General features: G+C 40.8%; 1 protein-coding gene across 1 annotated transcript in view; it reads right to left on the bottom strand.

Annotated features, from left to right (window-relative positions):
* LOC148028010 (putative protein S-acyltransferase 14) overlaps window positions 1-24,736 on the bottom strand; it is a 71,296-nt gene that overhangs the window by 37,345 nt on the left and 9,215 nt on the right. The window contains exon 3 of the mRNA XM_087689694.1: window positions 15,755-15,846. Within this exon, the coding sequence (XP_087545820.1) occupies window positions 15,755-15,846 (92 nt within the window). The remainder of the gene's footprint in view (window positions 1-15,754; window positions 15,847-24,736) is intronic.

Raw genomic sequence — 24,736 nt, forward strand, 5'->3', positions numbered from 1 at the left:
TTGGGTTGGGGTTCCAACCCCTGCACAAGATCCCATAGGTTTTGGGAGTCAATGACATGTCTCATCAAGTTCGACCAAGTGGCAAAATTTGAACCGTTAAAATTAGTCTTGTCATTAAATGCATGCTTGGCAGAAGATGAGCTAGAACCATGAGGTATCAAGTAGATGGGGTAAGATGGATCTGAGGGATACGATAGTGGGGATAAGATGGTGGAGGTGGATATGTCTGATAGTCTTGTCATTAAATGTATACTTGGCAAAAGATGAGCTAGAACCATGAGGTGTCAGGTAGATGGGATAAGATGGATCCGGGGGATACGATGGTGGGGATAAGATGGTGGAGGTGGATATGTCTGATAGGTAGAAGGAGGGGGTAGAGGTGGATAGGTAGAAGTAGACTGTGCGTGTCCAATGAGTGTCGATTGAGGCGGAGGCACTAAAACAATGAATGTTTCCATAAGGTGCCAGTGTAGATGGAGGCACTAGGACATGGAAGCCATGTCCAAAGTGAGGCTGGGGCACAGTAATATGACCAAAAGGTCCACAAGGTAAACCCATAGAGGCAAACTGTGAAGTCAACTAATCCACACTCGGGGAGACTGGGGGGGGATACCCAGGCTGCAATGATCCCGAAATGTGTGTGAAGTAGGTGGAACACCACTCGACTGAGGGAAGGATTAGGTCCTAAAGGATGTGCCTATGTTTCCATAACCCCTCGATGTGATGTGCGGTGCGACATGAGGTGTCTGAAATGAAAGTCTAAATGGTGTAAATGGAAGTGAAAAAGCAGCGGAAAAATGTGTTGGGATGGATGGATTTTGAAAGTGTGGTGTGTGAGGTGCAAATGCATTTTGTTCATTTTTATCATTTAATGATTGGAAATGAAAATGTGAAGATGATGATGCACTATGCAATAAAGAAAAAGCAACACAAAATTCATTTTGATTTTGTGAAATAGACTAAAAATAAGAAAGGGTAGAAAAAGAGGTACCTAGCTTTTTCTTATAATCCCTAAGACATGTGTTAACATACAAAAATTGGTCCTCAAGAGGACCTTTTCCGTAGTCAACAGACTGGACTCTTTCTTCCATATGATCTCTACCAGAATATTGCAAAGCAGAAGAGATAAAAGAAGAAGGAACAAAAGATGATTCTAAAGTACCTTGCACCAGAGTGGACGTAAGAGGATGAAAGAAAGAAACATACTCTAGGTTTTGTTCTCCAAGAGGGAGGCCCATCCTTGATGGAGGTCTCAACGGCCCTGCAACATCATCAGATTTACACACAACATCTAAAGAGAGAAATTCATGAATACCTTCACTTAGAAGCTTTTCTTGAAGGACAATCATTTGATCGACCTCCTCAATCTTCTTTCGTCTATAAGCTATGATCAGTTTGTATTCTTCAAAGGTCAACTTGCTTAGCTTTTCTTCCATGTAATCAGAAGTGTCTTCCACCATGTCGGAACTTTGTGGAGCAAGCTGATCAGACCACTCTCACTCAATTCTCAGCATAGTTGGTTCTAGAGACTAAATCGTTGTGTTCGAAGTCATTTGAACCTACTATTGTTTTTGCTTCTTGTGTAGAGCTTTCAAATCAAAGGCCTAGGTTTCTCAGAGAGAACCATGTTCTGATACCATGTAAAGAAATACTCTAACACAGAAACATAAACAAAAACCGTACGACAAAGCGCAGACTGATAAAATGACACAGTTAGGGTTAGGGTAACTCACAGACAATGAACACAGTGAATGCATGAAGTGATATGACTACTGAATATACGATGCTCATGCAACAAATACGCTATGCAGTGAATGAATATTGAACCTCGAACTCCTATATCTCAAGGATCACAGCAGGGGTAATGAGCTGGAGTGTGTCGTACTCTGAATGGATCCCGAATCGCAGCAAGGAAGCCTCCAGATGTAGAACACCAACAAACGCAGTAGTGAGAAGCTGGACCTAATGCAAACAGCAATGAGGTGAGAGAAAGATTAAAAGCACAGGCAAAACAGCTTGCAAGAGAAATAAAGTCTAAAAACTCAGACTGCAAGAGAGAAAACTGTCAAACGCGGGCTGCAAATGACGTGGCAGGTAGTACGGCAGCAATTCTGTACAGAACAGCAGTCACCTAGCTAGGATCAGCTCCAAATTGCAAGAAGAGGACTAGAAATCAGACGCCAACTCATGTAGACAGCAATGGACAGCTTTGGCTGAGATGTCCTCCATGAATGGGGTGTGGGCAGCAAGCTGAAACACCTGAAATCTGCAAAAACGAGATTAGGTTGAATGGAGCGCAGCATACCTATTTATAGAAAGTTTGGGCTCTCCCAAAAGGGTTTGTGCATGTGGAACACATAAACTCTCTAGGATCGCGTTTCTTTTAAATAAACAAGGTTTCTTCATTAATTAAGCATGTTTTGGGGCTGTTTAAGTAAAGCTAATGCATTTTTAGCTCAACAGCTTGGGCTCACCCATATACCTTGCAAGCAAACCAACAACAAAGCACAAACCAATCCAAGGATTAAGAAGCCATATCAACAACCCAATCAACTCTCTGTAGTGGGTAGCATTTGCTGACGGTGAATCTACATGAGTTGTAGCCTTCCAAATCAAATCCATGGGAGTAGAAATAGACTGACACCCCTCCATCTCAAAGGTGGTCAAAAGTTCATGCACATACCGTTGCTATTGAGAGATGAAAATCCCCCTTGGAGTTTGTCAAGTCTGCTAAATCTCATGACCTAGAAAGAAGTGGAGAAATCTCATATCCATCATCTCGAACATCTCATGCAGTGCCTCTTTGTTTGCTTCACCTTTTATGTATGGTCACTTGTCAGAATGAGATCATCCACATAAGCACAAACAAAGCATGCCCTCTAGCTATTGTATAGATGTATAACCGAGGATCAACAGTGGAATGCCAATACCCTAACTTCCCTTGGAGAATAAGTTTATCTTCTCATTCCAAGCACACAGAGCCTATTTGAGACCATAAAGGACCTTCTTCAACCTATAAACTTTGTCATCTGATAAGGGAAAACCGGGAGGCTTCTCAACATAGATCTCCTCCTTCAAATCGCCATTAAGGAAGGCAAACTTCACATCTAGCTCATAAACCAACCATCTCCTATGGCTTGCTAAGACAAGAACAGCCCTAACGGTAGCCATCTGGGTTGTAGGTGCAAAGGTATCATGAAAATCCACTCCTAGCCTCTACCTAAACCCTTTAGCAACAAGTAGTGCCTTGTGCTTATTCAAAGCGCCATCACTGTGATACTTGGTCTTGAAGACCCCCTTGACTCCAATCATCTTCCTATGAACAGGCTACAACATAAGATCCCAAGTGTCATTCTGCTCTACAACCTCCAACTCCTGCTCCATAGCCTTTTACCAATGTTGTGACTACAAAGCCTCCTTCACGGAGGTGGGCTCTCTATCCTATATGGCATGAGTCATCAAACAATAGTTAGTATAAATAAGCTTGATGGAATGTGCGTAGTTCCTTCAAGAATGCCACGAGCCATCGTGCAGCTACCACTCCTCAAGAACTCCCTCAATCCCTGCATCATGGAGTATGTCACGTGCCCAATGAGAAGGCCAATACTCCCCTCATCAATCTACCTCCGATGAAGTCTCTAGAACATTCACCACTACCAACTCAAGGAGTAAATCCGATGGTGAAGCAATCTCCTCCTCCACCAATGATGAAACCTCAAGAAGTATAGGTTACAAAGGCATTGGTTCAAGTGCCCAACTATCACCTAGATCTCCAAGTACGGGATACTCAATAACCCCCTCTAGAACTAGGAACTCCACAAACTGCACATCTCGACTCATATAGACCTCCTATGAAACGGGATCGTAAAGTCTGTATTCCTATGACTGTGACCTATATCCTAGGAACACTCTTCTTTTGGAAGTTGACTCAAATTTATCTCGTTGTTTCTTTGAGATGTGAACATATGCATCACACCCAAACACCCTGAAATAAGACACATCTGGTTTTAGACCAAAGTAAGCCTCCAAAGGTGCACTCGTCTTTTGGAAGTCGACTCAAATTTATCTCGTTGTTTCTTCGAGATGTGAACATATGCATCACACCCAAATACCCTAAAATATATTGGAAATAAAGGCCTCATGTCTTTTAAATGTGCTCGGGTGTGAACACACCCTTAGCACTTGTACTTACACATATATATCTATCTAAAAACCTAAAGGTATACACTCATCATTGTACCTAAAAACGTGCTCACTCTCTACTCTGCTCTCTCGCACTCTCTATCTCTCATTGCGTGTAACGACTGTCTGCCTCGATCTCCGTGCCAAATTGATCCCTACAAACGGGTATCAAAGCTGGGGTTGAGGTATTCGTACCTCTCGAAGATCGATCAGGATAGGCAAAGCAGGTCGTGAACTGCAGAAGGCTCCAGCGTGGAGAGTGTGCACATGGCCCCAACGTGGAGAGTCGGGAGCTATAGCGTGGCAACGTGGCAGCGCTGACGTCAGACATTGCATGACTCAGCGACGACTAGCGAGTGGGGCGACGACCAGCAGACAAGTCACGGGTAAAAAGGCGCCAGACTAGTCACGTCTGACAGCGTGCAAAAGGCAACGCTGCAAGTTGACGATGAGAGGTTTAGGCCTGACGACGGGTCGGCTAGCGACTGCTATGCTGACGACCAGCAGGCGATAGGCAGGGCGGGAAGACTTCTGCTGACGGCGACTACAACAATTTCTGCCTGACAGTGACTGCAGCGACTTCTGCTGACAGCAACTGCAGCGGGCCGTCAGTCACAGGAGGCCTGCAGGTTAACGAACCTGTCAGAATTTTTTGAAAATTTCAATCTTTTTTTGAAATTTCTTTTACCCACTGACGGGGTTTCGCGCGCACAAGCACAAAGTCTCAGATCTCTGCAAAATTGGCCCAAAAATTTGGGGCTTTTCCTGAATTTGGGAATCTCAACACAGAATTGGACAATCTGACTCAAAAATTACAAAGTCGGTGCACATTTGCCTGGGAATTTTTGGGCTTTTCACATTTTAGTGAAATTCTTTTAATTTCACTGAAATTACTGCACGTAGGACTTGGAAAATTTGGGGATATGTCCAGATTTGGTACAAGCAAGATGCAACAATGATATCTGTCTCAGAAATTGCAGGAATTTGTGACATTTTGTCCCTAACATTTGGGGCTTTTAATGTACGTACACAAATTGGGCTGAAATTTGCCCAATTTCTCAACATTGATGCACATTGGACCCCGTGCAATTTGGGGCTTTTGCAGTTTGGGCAAAATTTATGCAGCATTTGGTCATTTTATGTACATGCAGGTTGAATTCCACGCAATTTGGACATCAACACTTGGTAAAATTTGGGGGTTTTGAGGGTTTTGCTGAAATTGCTCTATTTTGGCAAAATTGGATTGTCCAATGCATGACAGAGGAAATGCAGATGTGTGTTCGATGCTTTGAGCACAAATTTTTGGGGCCTTTGACCGTTCATGTCAAATTTTATGCCCGTGGGTACATGTACAACAGAAATTGCAGCTGAAATTTTGGGATTCCTCATGTAATGTGATGCACATGCCCTTGGAACAGCTGTAATCAGTTGGATAATGCTATAGCACATAGTTTGGTGCTTCTAAAAATTTAATTACAGATCTAAAATATGTGCTTCTGCGTAATCATTTATTGCTGATTGGTACTTCTTTGTACCTTGGTCACTTGGGTGACAGTTTGGGCCTGCATTTGCTGGTTTTTTTGTCACATTTGGGCTGAAAATCATGGCTGGCAGCAATGACAGTAATAATCTAATGCACATAAAGAAGCTTGAAGGCACACATACTTTTGCAATTTGGTAAAAGCAGTGCTACAATATCCTGTTACAAAAGAAGCAGGCAAAGCCAATCAAGACCAAAGGGGCAAAGCCCACGGACATGGATGAAGATGATTGGGATGAGTTAAATGAGCTTGCACGCTCAACCATAGAGCTATCGATTTCTGATGCCTTGCTCTTCAACATTGAAGATTTGGATTCTGCATATGCTATATGGACTAGACTGGAAGAACTGTATGCACAAAAGAGTGCTGCAAGCAAAGTGTATTGGCTGAAAAAGCTTATGGATTTGCATATGAAAGAGGGTACAGCAATGTCTACTCACTTGAGTCAGTTTAATTCCATTTTCAACCAACTAGTTGCCTTGAAGTTCATGATTGATGAGGAATTTAAGGCTACTTTCTTGCTTTGCACTCCACCAGAGAGTTGGGATACATTCAGAACTGCTATGAGCAATTCTAATGTAATCCTTTTGTATGCTGATGTAGAGAGTGCTCTACTTATGGAAGAGATGAATCGGTAGAACAATGCATCCAATAAGTCTTCCAGTGCTTTACGTACTGGGGCAGATCACAACAAAAGGGCAAATATGATGGCAAGGAACGCAGTAAATCACATGGCAAAGATGTTGAATGCCATCATTGTGGCAAGAAGGGTCACTTTAAACGTGATTGCTACAAATGGAAGAAAGAGAAAGGAAAAGGCAAAAAGACAGATGATAGCGAGGAAGAGAAGAAGGACAATCAACCTAAGAAGAGCAGCGTAAAGATTGAAGAGGTGAATGTAGTCACTCATGACAGTGACAGTGGGAGTGATGTACTCTTTGTCTCTTCACACTTTGGTGCACATGCTTTACTTGCAAATACAGATGATGACATGCATACCTGGATTCTTAATTCAAGTGCTTCCTTTCATGTCACCCCTCGTCGTGAGTGATTTTCTGCCTATACAACGGGTGGACATGGTGTTGTCCATCTTGGGGACAACTATGCATGTGAGATTGCAGGTATTGGCAGTGTGCAATTACAGTTTCAGCATGGCTCTGTCTTTACACTTCAGCATGTACGGCATGTACCTCAACTCAAGAAGAGCTTGATTAGCACAGGTCAGCTAGATGATGATGGTTTTCATACCACCTTTGGTGATGGAAAATGGAAGATCTGTAAGGGATCTAGGGTTATTGCCAAAGGTTGCAAGAGTGATACTTTGTATCCACTTCATGTATCTAGTGTGCGTGACCATATTGTTGCCGTGACCGAGTAGCCAAGCGTTTCTTTGTGGCATGGCCAGTTAGGACACATGAGTCAAACAGGAATGAAAGTGCTTTCTCATTTAGGTTACTTGCCTTATCTTCATTATGCTGATTTTGAGCATTACGATCATTGCATTTATGGCAAACATGCACAGACGTCTCACAAAAAGTTTTTTTCTTTGAAATCTTCTCCTCTAGAGTTAGTACATTTGGATGTATGTCAAATGCCAGGATTATCTTTAGGGAAAAAGAAATATTTTGTCACCTTTGTTGATGTCACGGGAGGTATGGGTTTACTCTATTCGTAGCAAGGATGAAGTGCTTGATAAGTTTAAAAAATTCTTGGCATTGGCTGAAAATCAGACAGATAAGACACTTAAGTGTCTTCGCTCTGACAATACACTAATTGGAAGCAAATTTTCAAGGCTATTTTTGGAGCAGAAAAGAGCATGGGAGGTTGTTAAAGACCAAAATTTCATACAAAAGATACGGTTGTGAATCAATGAGCTTGAGTTTTTCTAATTAAAATTCGATGCCAAGAACCCAATGCAAGTCTCGATTCGTCGATCAGAGTCTGTTTGACCCCCCATTTAATCCCCACAAGGTTTGGCATTATGCAGCAGTTATGTGATCCATAAGCTTGAAAGTGCATGGCAATGACCAAGTTTATAGATTTCGACGTCACAAAGCCAGCTGTCCAAACGAATCTCAAATCCGAGCTCGCTTGCCCCTCCAAACATGAAAAAAAACCACTTAGACCGAAGTGTGAACAAGAAAAAGTGAACTAGTTTTTAAAAAACCAAAAGCTTAAAGCTTAAATAAGCTTTATGAATGAAACATCACGATTCTTCAAATAGGGAGAGGGGGGGGAGGACATCATCCTAGACATTCTCTTGGCAACAAGATGCATCAATTCTTTGCCTTCCATCACTTCAAAAATGATCGAAAATGACGCACCGAGTAAAAAGATCAAATTTTAGTCTCTCTCTCTCTCTGCTCTCTGTTCTCTACTCTCTGCTCTCTCCTCTTGTGGTTTGTTCTCATGGATCAATGTAAAAGAGAGGGGGATGGGCTGAGATGGACGGTTTTGATCGTATGATGATGCAAGAATGTAAAGAGACGTGAATCTTGAGCTTGGATAGATCGTTAGCGGCTGTAAAAAAGCATCAATGGGCCTCCAAGTTTGAAAAACGGGCATCATAATGAGCGATTTTGAAAAATATAGATTTTACCATTTTACAATCAATTGTTGTTTGAAATGGTTAGAAATGATTGTATTTGATTGCCCATACTCTGATTGATCAATCATGTTGAAGGAATCATTAAAAAATCAGTATTATAATAATTTTATGCTAAACATGTAAAACCTGAGATTAGATAGTTTAAGGAAAAATATGCGATTTTTAGGGTTTTGGTGTGCATTTGTCCTTCCCAACGGATGAAACATACTAAGAAAATCATTTTCCATAAGTTCATTCAATCTAAACCAAAAAATCAATAATTGTAAGTAATTTTCTATAAATAAACAAGAAAACATGAAAGAAACTAGGGTTTTTGCATCATAAAAATAAGAAAAAATAGGATTTATATTTGTGAACGTATGATAGAGCTGAAGCATGAGGTTTAGCCTTAGTTTAGCCCTATCTCTTTGTTAGAGTGATTTTTTATCACTTTCAATAAAGAAAATTACATAAAAAACCATGCCTTACACCTATCAATACATGCAAACTTCGTGGGGAATGTGTGTCTAAGGCCTTTCAGGCATTTTGTGACAGCAAAGGGATAAAGAGGGAGCTCACTGCCCCTCATAATCCGCCCCAAAATGGAGTTGCAGAGCGTATGAATCGGACCATACAAGATAAGATCCGTACGATGCTATCTCATGCTGCATTAACCCATAGTTTTTGGGCAGAGGTTGTTATGATAGCCATTCACTTTATTAATCGGTCACCAAACAAAAAAAAAATTGGTGGGGAGGAGAGTTCCCCAAGAAGCGTGGTCGAACAAGCCACCTTCATATGCTCATCTGAAAGTGTTTGGCTGCGACGTTTTTGTACACATTCGTAAAGAAAAACGCAACAAACTTAAGCCAAAGTCCTGTAAATGCATTTTCCTAGGATATAGTGACGAAGGTGAAATGGGATATAGATTGTGGGATCCCGAGAAACGGAATGTAGTGCGCAACAATGACATTATCTTCCGGGAAAATCGCATGCACAAACAGCCCGAAAAGACTAAGGAGGTCCATAGGGTTATATTCCGGGAAGAAATACCTTTTGGACAGCAAAATGTACCCGATGTACAACAGCAAATACCTGCTGTAAATGAACCTGTAAATGCAGGAAATGATGCTGGAAATGATCAGCCAGCTATTGCCCATGAAAATGAGCCATTACATGTGCAAGAACAGCCAAGACAGCAACCTATTAATGCTGATTTGCAGGCTGAAATGCTAGGATAGCATGTGAAAATGGAAATTTGTAGAAACAGCCAGCAAACAATGACCATTGGGTTAGGAAATCATCTAGGGCTACTAGACAACCTGACAGGTTTGTTCCTGGTGCAATTAATGTGACTAATTATGTCATGTTGACAGACTATGGTGAACCGTCTTGCTTCAAGGAAGCAATGGACAAACATGACAGCAAGAAATGGTATAAAGCCATGCTGTCAAAGATGAAATCTCTTGAAAAAAATGGCACTTGGGACTTGGTGCAGTTGCCTAAAGGGCACAAAACTCTTCCATGCAAATGGGTTTACAAGATGAATGTCACTTCTGGTTCCTCACCAAAGTACAAAGCAATATTGGTTGCAAAGGGGTACAAGCAAGAGCATGGAATTGACTTTGATGAGATTTTCTCTCCTGTGGTCAAGATGACTACATTGAGAACCATTTTGGGCTTGGTTGCAGTTGAGGATATGGAGCTCATACAGATGGATGTAAAGACTACGTTTTTACATGGTGATCTGCATGAAGACATATATATGCAGCAGCCTGAAGGGTTTGTTGAAAAAGGGAAGGAAAAATTTGTATGTAAACTCAAAAGGAGTTTGTATGGGCTGAAACAAGCACGAAGAGAATGGTATAATAAGTTTGATACATTCATGCAGTCCCAAGGCTTTCATAGAAGTCAAGTGGATCATTGCTTATACACCAAGAAGGCAACAGATGGCAGCCTAATTATCTTGGTTTTGTATGTTGATGACATGCTGATTGCTGGCAGGGATACTCATGCCTTGGATTCATTGAAGTAAAGTCTTCATGGTAGCTTTGACATGAAGGATCTTGGTGATGCAAATCACATTCTTGGCATGCGAATACTCAGAGATAGATCAAAAGGCTTACTCCATCTATCTCAACAGGAGTATATCTTCAAAGTTTTGCAACATTTCATGAAAGGTATTATGAGATACCTCAAAGGCACAAAGGAGTTATGCATCTGCTTTGGAAAGTACAAGGCATCTATTGTTGGCTTTACGAACGCAAACTATACTAGTCATGCGGACCGCATGAAGTCCACTTCTGGGTATGTGTTTACTTTCACAGGAGGAGTAGTCTCTTGGATCTCCAGGCTACAAAAGTGTGTTGTGTTGTCTACTACAGAGGCAGAGTATGTGGCTGCCACTGAGACATGCAAGGAGGCTTTATGGCTTTCACATCTGGTGGGAGAGCTTTGGCATCACAAAGTTACCTATTTTCCATTGTAATAATCAGAGTGCTATCATGCTAGCACGAAATCTTGTCTTTCATGCAAAGACAAAGCACATACAGGTGAAGTACCACTTCATTAGAGATGTACTTGACAACAAAAGCATTGAGCTTGTCAAAGTGCATACAGATGATAACCCTGCAAACCTTCTCACGAAGGGTCTTCCAACAAAGCGATTTGCTCATTACCAACAGATGATGGGAGTTGGATAGATATATGTATTTCAGCTTTGTACATACCTAGACTTAGTTGATTCTTTTCTCCTCTTAAAGCACATTGCCTTTAGGTGGGAGGTTGTTGGGAATAAAGGCCTCGTGCCTTTTAAATGTGCTCGGGTGTGAACACACCCTTAGCACTTGTACTTACACATATATATCTATCTAAAAACCTAAAGGTACACACTCATCATTGTACTTGAAAACGTCCTCACTCTCTACTCTGCTCTCTCGCACTCGCTCTATCTCTCACTGCACGTAACGACTATCTACCTCGATCTGTGTCAAATCAAACCCTACAAAATAAGACGCATCTGGTTTTAGACCAAAGTAAGCCTCAAAAGGTGTCATACCAACCATAGTCAATATAGGTGATCAAATAAGGATGTGGATAGCAGTGGCCACTACCTCATCCCATAACATTGAGGTGTCTACTAATACTCCATCTGGCATCATAGTCCATGCCATCTCGATCACACTCTAGTTTTTCTACTCCAATATGCCATTCTACTAAGGTGTGTTCATAATTGGCAAACTCTTGGGTAAATACCACGATCTGCACAAAACTTGGCAAGCTCGCTAGAGACAAACTCTCCTCCTTTGTCGGATCACACGGTCTTGAATTTCCCACTAGACATGTTCTCCTCGAAGATCAACCAATACTTGAAACATGAGAATGCTTTAGACTGCACCAACAAGAAATATATCCATGTCACCCCACTAAAACCATCAACAATTGCAATAAAATATAAATTCCCCTTAAGGAATTCCATCCTTATTGGTCCACATAAGTCCATCGAAACAAGCTCTAAGGGCTCCTTTGCCCTTCGCAACACCTTACTAGGAATCGCATCTCTATGTTGCATGCTATGAATGCAAGATACATATGGTTGGTCGCTCACCCCAATCTCCGGCAATCCACGAACAAGCTGTCCACGAGCCGCCTTTCTAAGGTACTCGTACTTGAGGTGGCCAAACCGAGCATGTCATAGCTCAATCTGTGTCTATGGAAGAAGAAGAGAGGTAAAGGCTCGATAAAGTCTACATCCTACAGACTCCATTCTCCTCATGACCTGCACAAAGAACTTATCTTGAATCTCCATCAAGAACTTAGAAGGAGTCCTTATTGAGCTCGACCATAAGGCCAAGGACACAAATCTTGCTTACTAAAAGTAGACGATATCCCAAACCCAACACATAGAGGGCCTCAAATGTGTCAACACCACCATGCCCACACGAAATCAACTACACATCACCTCTGCCTTTAATAGGGACCGAAGAGCTATCACGATGAGAATTTGCCCATGCATTTGACGCACACGTCCTTCTTCTTCTTGTTCTTTCCCTTCTATTGAGAAGATTGACATGTCAATACCTCCATCTTTGGAGCATTCTGTCTTTTGAGTTGTTTCTCCTTATCCAAGACCATCGGAACCAACTTCTCCAATTTAAGGGAGTTTGTCTACCTTGAGGCAATCACTTATTGACATGCTCCGACATGGAAGTTGACTTGGATAGGTTCAACATCTGCATTTGTACGTCTAAAGACACCCACTTCATCACGATCATCTGATTGTACAACTGATCCAATTCCAACCATATCTTCCAAGCAATGGTCAAAGGCTCTATATGGGCTATCACAACTGATGTGCACGAGAGAAATAGAAGCGATCAAATGCGAGCATTCAGCTTATCCCAATGAGCTTATACCTTTGCCAACTCAACTTTCTCATTGGAAGAAAACTTGGATAAATCACAAGTTGTAGGACGATCTATAGCCTCAGTCATGAGCTCCGCCAAATCGTAAGACTCCAAGATGGAAAGCATCATTATCCACCAAATGCGGTAATTCTCCCCATCGAGTTTTTGACCTTGAGGAAGCATTGGTAACACAAGGATCTTACGGTCCATAATAGCCTGAAACTCCACGTCGAGCTTAGAAGACATCATCACTTGAATAATCCACATAAAAACAAGATCAGCCCCTCTGACGCCAAAAACACAGTTTGCTAGGGCTTCATCTGCTCGTCCTAAACCCCTTCAACCGCCAAAGGCAATGAAAAATAAGTCTACGATGAGCAAAAGGCTAAAAACACAACCTTTTCTCCTCCATAAATAGCAAAACTTGCAAAAAAAATCAGCAACTTTGCTCCTTTCGCATGCTTCTCCACTCATCTCAACCTTGTGGCAATGCATAATCCTCCCACTCACCTTTGAATGCTGAACACGCAGCCTTTTGTTGTGCTGAAATCTCCCCTTCATGCTGCACACGATCAATCAGCCTTCAATGCTGCTCGGATATCGTGTCGGTTGGAGCTCTCTCAACCTGCACACACCAAACCTGAATGAATGTGCCCCTGGGCTGGGCAGCCTATAAATAGGCCAAAAATAATAATAAAATATGGCAGGCCAGTCAATAAAAAACTGGTCAACTGCAGTAAAACCAGTCTGACTGCAATAAATAATAAAATAATAATAATCTGCCACAGTGAAAATGCTGCCCTGCCATGTGTCACACTGCCCGCACTGCCCAGTATGACCAAACTTGCTGCGATCAACTAGGGACTGCATAAATCTGTCCAACCTGATTAGGAAATGCATAAATCTGCCCTAGAATGATTATGCCCACCCAAGAAATGACCAAATCTCTAACACAAACATCTTGATCAACATGGAGGATAGCTGCCACAAACTAAGGCAGGTTGCAGACCACAAAAACACCAATAGAGCATAAGGAAGTGCTGCACATCACTGCAACAACAAACACAATCAGCTGTAAATACTTCTATTACAATGAGCAACACAAGTACAAATGGCAACCCTTTTAAGCTAAAAAAGATGCATTTCACATTAAACCTTCATTAGCTTCATTTAGACAGCCTCAAAACTTTTTTGTGTTCCATAAGCAAACTCCCCCCCGTTTGCTTGGTTCCTCATCTCTATAAATAGATGGTGCACTCAATCACTTGGACCCTTGACATCCTGGTCATTCATTTCCAGCTCACTCCACTCAATCTATAGCGTTTGGTGGTTGCCAGCTCCATCATCAACTGCTGCCACCCTCTCCAGCCCTTGCTGCCTCGATCTTCAGCTGTCGCTCAGCCTACTAGATGCACCCACCTGATGTGTTTTGCTGCTGTCAGCTGAGTCAGCATCCTGCTCATTTTCATGACCTGATCAGCCTGCATTTCTCCTGTCTTACAGCCTGGTGACAGCCTGCTGTAAGACAGCTTCATATCTAAATATCATTGTCACACTCCCACATGTTGGACAGCTTCGTTGACTGCCCCAACTCCTAACTGGTTGTTCCCAGTTGCCCCTTGCCCATTCAGCCTTGGCAGAGCTGCATTTCCAGCCTGATCAGCCATCCTGCTGCCATACAGTTCCCTGAGTTCACAGCTTGCTCTAACATACTCCTACAGGCTCCACTTTTGCCACCTGCCCTACTTTGCTCAGCAACAACTAGACAAGAGCACCAACTGTGATACCATGTGAAGATATGATAGGGTTTGTACTAAGGAAACATAGAAAGTACAATCATGACTGAAAGTTATAGAACTCGAGAGGGCATCTTAGATCATTTCTTATCCAATTATTGGAGAAGGCTAAACAAGGGCTTTAGGTCTACAAAGATATCCCCCTTCCTATAGCTATTAGCTCATAGGATCTCAGCAGTTGCCACATAGCTTGGATATGGCAGGGTTGCAAATGGCATACGTGAGATGTGGCAAGCCAAAGGAGACACGGAGACACAGAGACACTGCCTATGGGACTTTCCCAACTCTCAAGAGGTATGAAAGAGAGCCGTAAATATGATCTTCCACACCACAACAAATACCATGGTTATGATCTAGGGGTTGTAGCTTGGGTCACAAACAGAGGCCCGGCATGTAGATATGAGGATCTCCATAGGAGCCCTTTTTTTCTCATCATTGGTCAACATCTAAGCAAGATCCCCACTCCACATTATTTGCAAACACAATAGACCCAGGGACATTGTCTAGGAGTTGATTGCCAACGTTATTGCTTGGTACATTTGGACCACGAGGTGTAGCCTTGCTATAGACCTTCAAGATGTACCCACAACACACACTCTTTCAAGGATTTGGACATAGACCATCCACTCTTTGCGAGAGAGAGTCCAAAAGATGCAGCCCTGCTCTAGACCTTCAAGACGTACCCACAACATAGACTCTTTCAAGGATTTTGACAAAGACCATCTACACTCTCTAAAAGAGAAAGTCCGAGAGATGGGAGAGCATACATGGCGGCTTTGAGAGGATGATGAGGATAGGGCCCTTCTTGCAGACTTGGGATTCTTGAACCTTTTTCCATATTGCCCCTCAAATGGTCTAGTATTATAGCCCATTAGATTAATTGTTCACACAACCATATATTTGTGATGTACATAGCTACTCTTTACGCAGTTCCTTCTTGTTTGTATTTTATCTTGGGGGAATTTTCTCCACATTGTTATTAATAGAATTTTCTTTTCTCTAAAAAAAGAAAGAAATATGAGACATGAGCCTATGAAGGAATATGAGCCTTAAAGTATAATCTGTGTACGATAACAAAATTAAATGATTGCTTTCAAAGTTTACAAGAGAATAACATTTGGATAAATGTATACATGTTTCACAAATGCAAATCAAGCTTGTTTATCATGTTCTGTTACATTAACATAGTAGTTCAAACGCTTATTACCACAATACTTCAAGTCCAAGTTTGTAAGTTCTTACAATGAATAAAAGGAAAAACTTGTAGTTGCGAGCTCCAACACAATTGACAACCCAAACACAATGATGATCCATTTTGAGCACACAACGGCCACCTGTGTAAATATTGTTCATCTTATATATCTATTAATGCAATATGACTATTTGAATCTAGAAAATGAGTATGGGATTTGAATCATAAAACTATCACTCAATATATATAAGCGAGATAATACTAATCACAATATTGATAATCAAGTTCTCTCTCAACAATAAATAACGGAAATAAACACAAACCACTAATGTGAAAGCATGAGACTAAGTATCAATGATAGCTAAATAAATTTTCCACATGTACACTAGGATCTCTCTTAGATAATTTTTTAGGCCCCCCAACGTTGTTTTGCACTTTACAAACTTTTGAAATTATATATTGCCATGCCCAAAAGTAGATTGTTTCTTCTTGTGTTGGATAGTATGGAGTACATGATGTACATAAAGCTTTGTAATGTGACCAATTTCAATATGGGCAAATGCATGTCTTCTAGGTTGTAAGGTTTCTAAAAGAATCACGTCCAATAGTTATCTTCTATTATATTCATGCTCTTCTGTTGATTCCCTTATCTCCAAATCATCGCCCCTTACAAAAAAAATTATACCATTTTTATATCCTTCTTTTGGTATTCTTATGCATAAACCATTAAACCTCTTAAAAACTCTTTGTTCTACTTGTCAAGAGTTGGAATAGTCAATTTTGTCTTTAAACATAAAACAAGATGTACTATTCATTGATCACAATATTGACATTTAATCTCTCTTTTTCTTGCAAAGAGAGGGAGGGTGGGTGTGAGATCATCTCTTGATTAATACCCTAACATTTATTAAGAAATTTATTAAGAACGTATTTTGATTTTGTATGTATTTTATATTTGGTGAGTCCTAAATTCTAATTTCATCTTCCATACAGTAAAGTCTTGACTTGACTAGGCTAAATGAAGCACATAACTTACACACTTCAGCTATCATTGATACTTTTCCAAAGTTAGAGATAAAGAGAGACTAGAGACTACATGAAAAATCTAATGAAATACAATCATAAAGGGCTGAAAAAATGAAAAGAAAAATAGCAATAAGGCCAAATAAGAAACCTACAAAAAGGAAGAGGTAGAAAAAGATCTATAGTGATAGCATTCAGCTGATGAACTCCCCCATAGGTCTCTTCAATATGTAACCAATCACCCCCAAAAGTGAGATACCCAAGAGACCTTTGCTAATGGACCAATGTTCTATGTAGACTAAATCATCCTACAGAATCCTTAAGCATTTGTCATCTAGCCTAACCAAGCTATATGCATGCTCCAACATGACTCCTCCCAGAATGGTCATGAGTGAGGTAAGTCTACCAAGTGTGTTTGGCATCAACATCCAACTGATAAAGTTGTTATCAGTTTCCTAAAGGCAAAGTAAAAACAAATCATGTCGTGGATTTTCTAGACTCCACATTCCCTACAAAATCAGCATCTGCATAACCAAGGACGGATACATCCTTCCTTCCAAAACAAATGCACACGGCTCTTGTGTCATTCACATATCTCATGATACTTCACTATTTCTTAATGCTTCTTGCCAAATTTTACGATAAACCTACTAACTACTCCCATTGCTCAATGTAAGCACAGGCAAGAACATGAGAATGACAATACTTTGAACTTAACCAACTCAATCAATTATCCCCGTGAAAATTAGAAGATGGGGAGAGAGAGAGAGGGGGCGGGGGGGGGGGGGGGGGGGGGGGGGGGGTTTCAACACCACATTGAGAGGGGAACCGGCCCCTCCCCCTTTATAGAAATTTATTGAAACAAAACCACGAGCACCAAGTGCATGAACCGTATGATATGTAATTCTGAAAATTAGGATTTTGAAATCCTAATTTTTGCAAACTTGGGCAACAAGCTGATTTTCTTCTTTAGTGCTTGGATTAGATTAAACTAAGTAGAAAGTGTTTCTTGGATGATAGAGAGATAGGAGAATACAAAGCATGTGGCTGAAATTTCAGCACAAGAGCTTATTCCAAATGAAGAGAGAGACCTCCAATATACAGGTGTGGGCTTGGGTACTCAAAAGTGAAAAGTAAAGGCTACAAATAACAAGTGTTTGTTGAAAATAAGAAGTAAAGGGATACTTCTCTCTTCAAAATGGCACATGTCCTATTCTAGATACCATATGTAACTTTTCCACATAAAAAAGTTTCCAAACCTTCTACTTTAAAAATCTCTCAAATAGTTAAGAATTTGAGATAGCTGCTGAAAATAAAATTGTTCCTTGCAAAATTTTGGACCCTTTGATGCAAACAAAATTTTCATTTCAGCGACTTCCAAAAATAGTAATCTCCTAAATTTTTAGCGTCGCCAAATTTAGCTTCTGGAGAGCTTCATTATATAGGTTTACTAGTTCATGGTTTGTTTCTTTGATCATGAGCGTCCGGTTTCACTTTCTAAAACACTCATTATATGGGCTTCTAGTCAATGTGATTGACTAAGTGTAAAAGTCTTAGTCATCTGAGCTTTCTAGTCAATCTGACTGCCCCAACTAAACTTTTAAGTTCTCTTGGGCATCTCGTTAATGACGACCCAAGTAAAATTATAGAGTATTCTAGCCAATGGCCACCCTTAAATAGAAAAGTGAACATTTAGTTATATTTTGAAACACTCAAATAATACATATCGCCTTTCAAAGTACATGGGCATCAAATTAATTTGGAATCATTGAACCAATATATATTGGTAACAATTGATATACAAAAGGTTTGTTACACATTGCTTATTTGCACTACATAAGCAATGTCTAGAAATATAGCTACCATAGAATATATCAAGCTACGAATCATGAATGCATAAGGTATCTTTGCCACTTCAACCTCCTATTCATCTAACTTAGGACTATCCTCTTGATTGAATTTCAATATAAAGACAACAAAACACTTTTAGCCTTTCCCCTCTCCATATTGAGACGCTCAAGTACTTTTCCAATATACTTTTTGTAAGGCAAATAGAGAACTTTCTTAAGTCTATCCTTCATAATCCTTATACCAAGAAAATGGCTTGCATTTCCCAAATTCTTCATGTCAAAGGTTTCATGCAATCTTCTCTTCAATGGATCCAAATCCAATATAGACTTCCTGGCAATACGCATATCATCCACATAAAGAATCAAGATCACAAAGCTACTATCCATATGTCAAAAGTGGTGCAGCAATGGAAGCGTAAACATAAGCTGTAATAAATTGTTGAAACACAAGACAAAAGAGAAAGAAAAAGAAAAAACACAATACAGATGAGAACTCAGATGTATGCTCAGGAAATGGAATCCATATACCAAGACATGAGACAGTACAGATACAATGTGAGTCACCGACTGTGGAGGCACTAGCACCTGCTCCCTCTCCCCAAAAACTGTCAAGTGATGAAAAAAAATGTGGAGGAGGGAGCCTGACAATATATAGGCCAAATAAATGCCTAAAATATGACTGGTCAACCAGTATTAAATGTTGGCCGACTGGCTGCAAATAATGCCCAAACCTCAATAAACAATGGCAAATAAAATGCCTAAATAATCTATGATGCCAGCCTACTGAACCACAAGTCCAGACTCAACCATGAACTGGCTAATCGGCTAACAGCCTATCACCAATGCCGCAGGGCAAAAATGACCATGGTTACCCCTTCTTTGGCCAAACCGCCAAAGTGTCCCCTCATGTGAGCTCCAGATGAAAGCCACCCACTCTGTCAGGTAACCAGCCAATCATGAACCTGGATGTCAATCCTAGCTCCAGGATTTGTACCTGCCAGACTTCAATCGATGCGTCAAGGATGTCCCTCTCTAGATCTTGTGCATTTGTATAGAAATATAGATGAGGCACGACTGCCCCATCTCACCACCCTCTCACACTCCCTCTCTGGCACTAGAGAGTCGTGAGGGATCACTAGAAAGCAGCTGAGGAAGGGGCCACTAAGCCCTTCCCACGATCCGAAGAAGAAGATCCCTTCCACGCCTGGGACTTCACAGAGGTCGGAGGAGCTGAATCGAAATCTAAGGCAGACAATGACTCGTCGGAGGAATCCACATCCCACGTCGTCTTCCACTCCTTTTTCTTCCTAGAAATCGCTACCTCTTTGCAATCCTTCCTTAAATGATCTTTCTTGCCACTATGGTGATACTAGGCCTTCGACTTCTTTGTCTTCGAACCCCTCTCTAAAGCTACAAGAGCCTCACTTCAACCTCCATATAGCATAGCATCAATGGATGTGCATGAAGCAGCCATCTATAGAGGATTGAGAAAAGAAGTAGAGAAAAGAAGGTATTTGGAGAGGGAACACAGCCAAATCACGAGCACGGACTGCAAAAAACAAGAGTTCGCATACAGTATAACCCAAAATCTGATCAAAATAAGACAAAAGCTGCAATAAGAAGTCAAAAAATCAGTCAAAAACTGTCAAATAAAATGCCTAAATAATCTATGATGCCAGCCTACTGAACCACAAGTCCAGACTCAACCATGAACTGACTAATCGCCTAACACCATAGCCTTCTATATGAGGAGACTATGAAGATATGCTAGGGTTTGCATTGAGGAAACACAAAAAGTATGACCACAACTGAAGCACAGAGACTCAGACAATGATATGCAAAAGTCAAACCCTGAACGCAACACAAAACGCAAAACTCAAAACACGCAAAACTCAAAACGCACAGACACAAACAGAGAAGAGAGAGAACTCTAAAGTGAATGAATGAATGCTATAAATGAAGGAAATAATGTATAAGATGGTCAGGGACACAGTTGTCGAGCAGTCGGTGGCTCTCATGGGAGCAGCATCAATGTGTGTTGTCCATCGGAGACGGATCTTGAGTGCAAAAACCATCAATCGGAGCAAAGGCTAATGAAAAAAAGTGCTAAAACCATAAAAACGACCTGATATAGAGAATGGAATTCGATCACCGACAACAGTGGGAGGTTAAGCGACAGCTATAGACCATGTAGTAGCGGTTATTGGGGCCTGGACAGCTGGTGGAAAAGGACTAATGGTTGAAACCTGCTAAACAAGGATAAGGCTGAATGGTCAGCAGCTTATCTATTTATAGATGTGGAAAGACCCTCCCAAATTAGGGTTTTGCATGTGGGGTACAGAAACTCTCTAGAACTGCTTCCCATTTTATTATAGGTAATTAACTGATTTGGGGCTTTTTTAAAGAGCTAATCAATGGGTAATGAATTTCAAGCTCAACACCCCTTCTCAAGCCCAAAACTGGAACCAAGGAAGGAACTCAAAGAAAAGCTGGAGCCGATTTTTACCCCAATGCATTCCACCCCAAAGTAGCCAAGGCATCAAACAAAGGGTGCACATCAAATGCCTAGTGGTCTACCAAGACAACGGAGGGAATGGTTATTATGACGTGTATGACGCAGCTAGTAGCCCAAACTCCTAACGACGATTCTATCTATTTTGTGAATCAAAATGGCACAAGTTCCTTTCTTTCACCTCCCAGCCTCGCCTAGATGAGTGCTGGCTCCTCTCTCCCTGTTTCCTCTGCCAGTCGTCCGCTTCAGGTGAGTCCTACTATTCTTAGACTCTCTTACTCTCTAGGCTCCCCTTGACCCCGTTCAGGTGCCCAAGGCCCCCGGACGGTCATCCCTCGTGCCTGTCTCCCATAAATTACCTTATTAATGTAACATTTCCTTCCCCTTAAGAATCGGTTTCGTCCTCGAAAACGATACTTTGAAGGTCCAACTGTAAATTGGGAAACCTTTTCCTTAGGGTACTTACTCGCTCCCATGTTGAGCTTTCTTCTGAACAATCTTTCCATTTGACCAAATATTCTTGATAAATAGTATTTCTTGTTCGTCTGTTACGAACATTTAATATTCTTTCCGGTTCATGTGGATTAGATTGGTCATCTAATAGCTCCTCAATGTTATCATTTAAGATTAGATTATCCAAATCACCTAGCTTCTTCCTTAGCTTACTTACATGAAAAACTGGATGTGTTTTACTACCAGCAGGTAGTTGGAGCTTGTAGGCCTGTCCTCCCACCCTTTTAACTATTATGAAAGGATGACAATACCTGGGTGAAAGCTTTGGACATCGTTCCGTTTTCATAGTTTTAGTTTGTTCAGGCACCTTAAGATAGACCAATTCTCCTTCTTCAAATGAGATGTCTCTTCGGTGAGGATCTGCATAAGCTCTAGCTCGATTTTGAGCTTTCTTAATATTTTCTTGAGCAAATTTTAACATACTATTCATATCCTCCAAAAAGTCCTTGGCTGCCTGAACCTTTTCCTTATGTAGTCCTACTGCATGAGGAGCTCTGGGCTGAAACCCATACATTAACATACATGGACTATCTCCAGTGGAAGAGTGCTTGGCACTATTATATGCAAACTCTGCTATCGATAGATACTCTTTTCAATTAGTTTGCCTTTTACTTACATATGCCCTGAGCATATCTTCAAGGATTTGGTTAACCCTTTCAGTTTGCCCATCAATTTGCGGATGGTCCGCCGTACTCATGCTAAGTTTAGTATCCAACTTCCTAAATACAGCACGCCAAAATTGACTATCAAATTTTCTATCCCGATCAGAAACTATATTTGCTGGAAGGCCATACAATCGGTATATGTTCTCTACGAACAATCTAGTCAATTCTGGTGTTTTAACATCAGTTGAAGTTGGAATAAACCTAGCCATTTTGGTTAACCTATCCACAATCACCCACATAGAATCGTGCCCCCTCTGTGTTCTGGGTAACGCAACAATAAAATCCATGGAGATACTCTCCCATTTTCCCGAAGGAATCTCTAATGGGTGGAGAAGTCCTCCCATTTTCAATCTTTCAGCTTTATTAACCTGGCATTTATTATATTTGATAACATAGTCAAGGATGTCCTTATTCATTCCAGGCCAATAGAACTGCCTTTTAATAAGACTATAAGTCTTATTAACTCCTGGATGTCCTGCGCTAGGGGTATCATGACACTCTAAGAGTATCTGGCGCCTTATTTCTTCATCTTTCGGGACACATACCCTACCCTTGTAGAGTAAATAACCATTATCAATGGTAAAATTCTTCCACTTGAATCTCATTTGAGCAACCCCTGATGCTTCATTTCCTTGATGAACATCCTTAGATATTCCTTCCTCTGTGGAGGCTCTTCCATTTGGATCCCCATTATTTATTGCTTCCCATATGTTGGAATATGCCGCATCAACCTAGCATTTCCCTTTCAAAGATTCAAGTAAATCGGAAGTGAACTGAGTAAAACTCAATTCATTTATGATGGGCATTCTACTGAGTGCATCCGCCACTATATTTTACTTCCCCTTTCTATACCTTATTTCGTAGTCGAACTCTTGAAGTAGTTCGGCCCATCTGGCTTTACGCCCTTGTAGATCCGATTGGTCATTAAGCCACTTAATGCTTTCATGATCCAACAAGATCAAAAGTTTGACACCGTACAGATAGTGCCTCCATTTCTTCATTGCATGTACTATTGCATACAGCTCCTTCTCATAAACAGAATAATTCAGTTTTGCACGGTCTAATTTCTTGCTTTCAAAAGCAACTGGTCGATCTTCTTGTAATAAGACCGCGCCTATCGCCTTATCACTAGCATCGGCTTCAACCACAAATGATTTATTGGGATCCACAATTAATAGTACTGGAGCTGTAGCAATAGCTACCTTAAGTTTTTGAAAACTTTCATTTTGGTCTGTTCCCCAATTAAAGCTCTTTCCTTTCCCTTTAAGTTGATCTGTCATTGAAACAGCTATTTTGGTATAATCTCGAATGAATCTACGATAAAATCCAGATAATCCTAGGAAGATCTGCAGCTCTTCCAGGTTCCTTGGAGATGGCCATTCAATAATTGCCCTTACTTTTTCTGGATCCATCTTGATTCCCTCTTTCGAGATAATATGTCCCAAATATTTAACCTCTTGTGTGAAGAATTCACATTTAGTTTTCTTCCCATAAAGAGAATGTGTTCTTAATAATTTGAATACTAATCGTAAGTGTTCCAAATGTTCTTCTATTGATCTACTAAAGATCAAGATATCATCCAAGAAGACTACTGCAAAATGTCCTAGATAGGGCCGTAACACACTATTCATCACCTTCATAAAGGTAGCTGGTGCATTAGTAAGGCCAAAAGGCATCACCAAAAAATCATAATGCCCATATCTAGTACGAAATGCTGTCGTAGGAACATCCTATGCCTTAATTTTGACTTGGCGATAGCCTAATCTTAAGTCTATTTTTGTGAAGAATTTTGCCCCTTGTAATTGATCAAAAAGATCTATCATTTTTCATTCTGGGCATAGGGTTATCAGCTTCCTTCTTTATCAGCTTCTGAACTTCAGTGGAACACAACAAAGGGTTATGAGATACTTCATGTTCACCTTGAATCACAAAAGTCTTACCATCCCTTTCAAATTCCAATGTATTATCATGATAACTACGTTTTAAGGATGGTTCCAATCCCCATAGCCACTCCCTCCCTAAAGCAATATCGGCTCTTTCCATATTTATAATTTGGAAATCAAGTTTATCTTTATATCCTTGGATCTCAATTTCCAAATTGGATATCATTGTATCCCATATTTTATTATCCTGACCTTGCATCATACAAACAACATATTGATGCCCACTCTTTTGTTGGGGAAATTTCAATTTTTTGGCAAGTGCATAATTTATGAAATTGTGGGTAGCAGAGTCATCAATCATGACTCTAACCCTCTTTCCAGCTATCAATCCATGCACTCTAACTAAATCATGTGGCCCAAAGGTAGGCTGCCACATAGAAGTTGACATACAACACCTATGTTGTACATCCTTGTCCAAGACCTCTAAAGATTTATACCTTTCATGCCCCTTTAATTCCAGGGTCTGCACTACATGGATTTGTTTTTCTTTTCCCTTGCCCTTGTCCTTATCCTTTCCTTTATCTTC

This window comes from Lygodium microphyllum, chromosome 12 (genome assembly GCF_053477565.2).
Source record: "Lygodium microphyllum isolate KBCC chromosome 12, Lygodium_microphyllum_v1.1.10, whole genome shotgun sequence".
Classification (NCBI taxonomy): Eukaryota; Viridiplantae; Streptophyta; class Polypodiopsida; order Schizaeales; family Lygodiaceae; genus Lygodium; species Lygodium microphyllum.